General features: G+C 39.1%; 1 protein-coding gene across 1 annotated transcript; it reads right to left on the reverse strand.

Moving 5' to 3' along the window:
• Positions 1 to 320: 320 nt before the first annotated feature.
• LOC104610627 (uncharacterized) lies at positions 321 to 5,093 on the reverse strand. Its single transcript, XM_010277339.3, has 2 exons — positions 4,183 to 5,093; positions 321 to 2,092 (listed from the first exon to the last, which is right to left on the reverse strand). The coding sequence occupies exons 1-2, from the start codon at positions 4,273 to 4,275 to the stop codon at positions 821 to 823; spliced, it is 1,365 nt and encodes a 454-aa protein (XP_010275641.1). The 5' UTR covers positions 4,276 to 5,093; the 3' UTR covers positions 321 to 820.
• Between the last annotated feature and the right edge of the window lie 1,792 nt (positions 5,094 to 6,885).

Genomic DNA, 6,885 nt, shown 5'->3' on the forward strand with positions numbered 1-6,885 from the left:
CCCTCCAAAGTCCTAACTTTTAATGTAAAATTTACTCGACAAAGCTTATTTTGCACACATGTTAAGGTGTTTTCTGAGAAAATCTTTTCCGTCAATAGAGAGTGGGTTGAAGAATTTAGAGACTCCTTTTTTAAGCTTTAAAGTTGCCAAATGCAAATTTCCCTGCCACTTGTAAGATTCCTTAATTGTTTATGACATCCTGGTAAACGACTCAAGTATAAACCTTGCCACATGTCTACTATAAGCCCCTCTTTGCTAGCAAAATTTGTTTTTAAAGTTAAAACTTTCAGTTAGAGAAATCACCAATACAAGGAGGGGTATTAGTCTGATGTGGACTGAGATTATTAAATATGTGACCAATCCAAAGTATATAGAGGACAGTTTCAAACAGCCACACCATTCCTTAACATGACCAGAGATGGTGAGCCTTTCATTCCCAAATTCCTTTGACTCAAAATTCTTCACAACAGAATGTGGCAAATGACTGAATTTTCACTTTGTTTTTTAGTCAGAGAATATCAGCAAAGCTAATTTTACAGTACCCTACCTGAGGCTATCTATTCTCAGAATCATTCCCCCGTGTAATCCTTCTGGTCAAGATGCACCCAGGGAACAAGCCTCCTAGTTCAGATCGATGGTGTATAATCAGTTGACCAATCACAACCCCCCAGATCATCCACATTCACCTAAATGTTCACTCTGTTTGACTTTGATCTTCAACCAAGTTGGTAATGGTGTCAAGGTTTGGATCCATTCAAGCCAAGCTGTCAAACTCCTTCATGGTGAAAGAATCGGATAGATTGACAAGGTGTTCATTAGATCAGCTCAGACCTGATTGCATCATAAAAAAGGCCCAATTGTTACAGGGTCCAGCCTCCTTTTTATTAACCCACCATTCAGAGCTTACGGTGGGCTTATCAGTTGCACCTCCATCGGTATTATCAAATTTGAATTCTTTTACTGAACCAAGCGTGAGAGAAGGATTCTTCTGATGATGATGAAGCTGCCCCTTTCCATCCTCCATGGATTTCTGGGGCTTGTTGCTTGATGTTTCCCCATCATGACACTCAATGCTATTCTCTGTTTCACTTGAAACCATATCCGTTCTAGTTGTTGGTACAGTTACTGTTTCTTTATCTACCAGTGATTCTGACAGGTATTCAATGGTAGACACGTTTTCCAAACAGCTTGAAACCTCTCCGGGGGGGAGCTCAAACGAGACTCTGTGACTGATCATAATGTCACCATTTTGTGACCCAGTGTCTGAGTTTACAAGAGATGCAACCCCTGACATTTTATCCAGTAGGAAGTTGTCTTGAGAGACCAGTCCTACAGCATCTGGTGTCAATGACCCAGAACCTTGTCCTGGTGCCCACTTACGCATAGAAAGCCGATCAATGCTCATGAGTTCTGGTGGGTTGCTGGCACAGAACTCGAGAAAAGAATGTTCACCAGAAATGAATTCACGATCTGGGAAAGGAGAGGATGTGCCGGAACCTGAGATTGCCGAGCTTGGCGATATGAGGTGGCCAATTGGGCTTCCAGGGTACAGTTGATACGATTGAAACTCATAGTGGGATACTGGGAAATTTTGACAGGCTTCACTTGTTCTGTGGTTTGGGTCCAGTGATGATGTAAGGAGTTGAGCAAATGGAACCTCTGGTGATGAAGGTGTAGTCAGCTGCACAGGTTCAGGAGGAGGAGTAAAGGGAGCAGTAGATGGTTCTGTTGTGAAGGTTGAGAATACAGGGGGTGAGACCAACTGAGTCTCATGTGCATATGGTCCAATAGCAAAAATAGAATGAGGTCCACCTGGAGAGTAGACATCAGCAGAAAACGAGGTGAAGGATAGAAATCCAGCAGGTGATTGAGTGGCAGATGGAGGTTCTGATTGAAGGAAGGAAACAGGAGAAGAGGGAGGAGCAACAAATGGCAGTACTATGGTTGATGAGTGGATTTGATTTTCAGCTCCGGGAGCTGCAGTTCCTGGGATTGTTGGTTCAGGAACAAGGACAGCATGGCTAATTCGTTTCCCGTGTCGATGAGACCCAAAACACCAGTATAAACTCCACCAGCTTCCCCATCTTCTTTTCTGCATGTGAGGTAACATTTAAGTGAAGCTCAAAATAGGAAACAATAATGGGTTTCTTCTGTAGCTAACAAAAAATACATGTAATAGAGAAGGTACTAGGATAACAGGGGATAAGCTTTACTTTGAACATTATCCCAAGGACAAAAATAAGAAAGCTAAAGCCATGTATATATGTAATTAACTCATCCTTAATTCCAACTATTTGGATCAGCTACATGTATCTGACTTGCCATTGTGCCCCATCAAGAGCCATGTTTTCTATCAAATTGCGAGTCCTTAAATAATTTTTTACCACTTCAGACAATGTTTTCTTTGGTTTTCCCTTGCTATATTAGAGCCTTCCACTATTATAAAACCATTTAGTGATGTAAGATGGAAAATGAAAATTTCATCAATCCTGGCACAACCCATTTGTCATATTAACACACGAAAGATACATAATTCAACAACAACCAAATCCCAAGTAATATTTCACCAAAGAAAGAAGCTTTTTATTCTAACATAGAAAGGCACCAAGAAGGGTTCCTCCAAAATAAAGTATCTATTATGGAACCGAAAATCAAAGGTCTACAAGAAAAGTGACAAAGATCACCACAAAAAGCTTACAACAGTGATAACAAAGATTTCCTCAGCCACTCTATTTCATATTCAACCAACGCAATCCATAAGCTGTAATCAATTATATCATTCCTACACCTGTTAAATTAGCTTAACTTTTGTTTGAAAGGTCACCATCTCCAAAGATTACTCTGTCATTTTTAAGTGAACAAATATTTTCTAATGCATAAAAGTCATACTTCCCTGCATTCTATCAATCACAATTTTGGACATCTCCGGCACTAGAACTCAACCATACTAGAAAACCCTGCATCAAGAAGCTATCTCAACTTCAGCTGTTTCATATTCTATCTTTCACATCATCAAATTCTTCTACATCTTGCCACCTCCATTGTGCATAACAATGACGTTCCCATTCTAGGCACTTGATTGAAGGGAGATACTAATAAACAATGACTTCTGATGAAGAGGATATTTAGACAGATGTCTTCACTTAAGAACCTGGAAACATAACCATAAGCAAACTGATAGGGAGTTCCTGGGGTACCCGAGTCTGACATTCCAACATGATAACTGAAGCTCATTTATGTATTTGACCAATTTATATTAAGCCAAAATGCACTTAACACAAGTTGCATATAGCCTTTTAAGTTTACTAACATGTCATCCACTCTTCAAATAGGAGTGGATCCATTCATTTTGGCAGTCTCTGGGTTAAGAAACTTAGACAAGAGAAAAAACAAATAGGAGTAAAATCACACTGCTATTGAATGTGGAAAAAGACAATAACTAACACACTGCATCATCAGGTACCTGTGAAAGGAAAATCATTTCATGGATAACTATGACCCATATTTACTAAATATTTTTAGAACTCCCCCCTAATCTAAATTCTAAAGTTCACAAACTTGCAAGTGACTTTTAAATGCAGGTGTCAAGTGATTGCAAACACGAATTCACAGTAATCCAACTACGACAGGGAAGAAAACCCCACAAGTACCTCACAGATTCTCTGTAGTAGCGCATAACAGGTTAAAACTTCTGTTCTCTACCTACAACAATGGCTTCTTATTATATTATAGTTTCAATTTTATGTAAAACTATCTTGATAACTCTTCTAAAGTTACCAAGGCTCAGCTCGCAAATACCAACTGCAGAAGATCTAAATCTAGTAAAACTAGTTTTGTAATTTCTGAAATCAAGGCAAGTTTTAAGTCTTACAAAGAACTAAAGAAATTGAGAGTGAAAATGCAACGAAAACACAGAAACTGGTAAAGGAAGATTCCAAATTAATTACCAAATTCAATTCAAGAGAATTCTCCTTTTCACCTCCAAATTAGAACCCAAATTCTCAAACGAAAATGCAGAAGAAAATCAAATAACGAAAACAAGCTTAAGTAATTCAACAGATCTCGAGCCTGGGAAGCAAATCACAAAGTTCAAGAATTTAAATTCAAAGAACTCAACAAAAAATATTATTAATTAGAAACCGAAACAAGCACATAGTATTATAATCAGTCAAGAAATTTTACCTGAACTGTAGCTGGCTGAACTCGAGCATCAGCGGTGACGATCGCAGACGCAGCAGCACTTATAGTGTCCATGGTGTTATTGACGCCTCTCATGTCTCCTCTCGTCGATCAGAATCACCCTAATTTTATCCAAAAGCAATGGTTCTTCCCTCGCCAATAATGACCCTAAATCCAGCTACCCTGGTTCGTACTTACGATTCCGGTAAAACCATAACTTTCAGATCAAGAAAGAACTCAATCACCGTAATCCGAATTTCGTACTAAAACCAACAAAAGATAAAAAGAGAGAGAGGGGGGAGAGTAGAGGAGAAGAGAAACAAGCAAGGAACGTTAATCCATAAAAAACCAGAAAATATCAAAGCAATCTCGGTCTTGACTCGTGGATGTCAAACACGCAATAACTTGGATTTGCAATTAACTATTGAGCTGAAAAGCGGATTTACAGAAAAAGCCCTTCATTAGACTCCTAATTTCTTGCTGCAGAGTGTAACATGCCGAATTCACAAAGGTATTCTTAACAGAAATTTCAGTAATAATTAACAACAACCCTGAGGCCAATTTTATCAACCAAATGTAGGTTGATTTGGATTGGAGAAGTTTTCCACATACCATACCAGAACTCCATCTCCATCCTCGTCGCTGCCTTTTCCTTTTGTCAAATGCGCGTGCACGTGTGTTGATGCAACGGATGAACCCTCGTGCACACCCTCTTTATTATTATTATTATTAATTAACTCCCACGGTTGCTTTGATTCACCTCTTGGTTCTTCTCTCTCCTCTCTCTTTGATTTGTCCACAGCTATCTCTCTCTCTCCTCTTTCACTTTTTAACTATTGATTGCATATCCATCTGTCTATCATCAGATTTTCACTCGCTTTCTTGGCTTCTAAAGCTGGAGGCCGTAGCCCGTAGCGACGGAAAGAGAAAAGAAAAAAAAAAGGGGGTCTTGAAAGTTTTGAAACCCTAAATCTTTTTTCTGTTGGTGACGGTCCACGTGGCAAAGAGCCGGAGTTTTCACGCACTGCCCACTCTGGGAACCGGGTTAGTGGGTCCCACCGAACACATCCCTCACCAGCACACCACATGTTAAAAGTCGTTGAGTGGGTGGTGGTTCCATCTGAAAAAGAAGAGGATGGATGAACACATTTATTATTTTTCTCTCGGAGCTTCTTCTTCATTCATGTTGACTTCTGTCAATGGGCCCGATTCTGGTCCAATCCGGATATGGGTCCAAGTCCAATTTCATTGAACCCAGTCCATTTATAATAACTTTGGAGAGTCTTTTTGAACTTCAAACCACCAACTTGCCACGTGGAAGATCTCGGGGCGCTGTTCATGGACTAAAGTTTAGCTCAAAACGTCTGCCACATGTTTGGAGAAATGCCGCATCTAGAAAGATTCATGGTTGTAACTTGTAAGTAGACCTGGGCCGGGCTTTTACTATTCATTAACAGAAATATGTTAGGCCCGAGTCCGAGCCCGGCTCGACCAACGGGCCTACAATTTGGGCCCGAGCCCGGCCCGACCAACGGGCCTACAACTTGGGCCCGAGCCCGGCCCTAATAAAAAGCCCGAAGCCCGAGCCCAAGCCTGAAGCCCGACCTAATAAAAAAAATTAGAAATTTTCTCTATTCAATAATCAATATAAATCAGAATTTATTTACATTAAAAAAATATATAAATTCAAAATTTATTTATATTAAAAAATATATATAAAGGGAAAGAGGGTGTGGAGAAGAAGAATTTGGTTGGAAAAAGAAGGGAAAGAGGTAAAAAAAAGAGGGGTATTCAACTAGGTTTTCTAGGTTTATTTATAGGTCGGGCCGGCTCGGGCTCGGGCCGGGCTATTTTGGTAAATCCCGAGCCCGACTCGAATTTATTGCGGATCGGGCTTTTTAACCCGAGGTTAAGTCCGCGGGCCTATATACCTGTTCAAGCCCGTTCGGGGACTGGGCCGGGCCGGGCCGGCCCGTCGGGCCACCCGGCCCATGAACAAGTCTACTTGTAAGGATACAGGACTACTATTCCATGTGACGGTGAAAGTAATAGTTTGGATTGACTAGGGACTAGGTAGCTCCTCTCTTATTAATGCAGTAAATATTGATGTTTGGCAGATAAGTTATAATTCGTTTTATCAAGTTTGGCCGTTTGGATCTAGGGGTGAGCATGGTCGGTTTGATTTGGTTTTTTGATAAAATTTGGAATCTACCTTGTAGGGGTCAGTTCCAAGTAGGGATGTAAATGAATTGAATTTGAATCGAATAAGATAATATCTAAATTTGAATCCGATTAAAAAGAATCTGATATTCGAATTCGATTCGATTCAAATTCAACCAATTAATTATTTTATCTAATTAATAAATATATAAAAATATTTTATTTATTTAAAGTATTTAAATATATATAAATTATTTATATAATTTAATTATATATATATTATACAAAACATTTAAATATTTTATATTATATATAGGAATTAAATAATCGATCGAATTCAGATATTTATTAAATCAAATCAGGTCAAATCCAAATTCGAATCCGATTAGCTATTCTATATGAATAGGATATCCGAATTTGACCGGTTAGATATTTGAATTATCCGAATTTAATTCGATTATGTCAAATCTCGAATTCAAAATCGGATTTCTGAATACCATTGACACCCCTAGTTCTAGGTTTTTGGAACCGGAACCTTCCCTATGA

This window comes from Nelumbo nucifera, chromosome 6, assembly GCF_055504915.1.
Source record: "Nelumbo nucifera cultivar China Antique chromosome 6, China Antique-T2T, whole genome shotgun sequence".
Taxonomy (NCBI): Eukaryota; Viridiplantae; Streptophyta; class Magnoliopsida; order Proteales; family Nelumbonaceae; genus Nelumbo; species Nelumbo nucifera.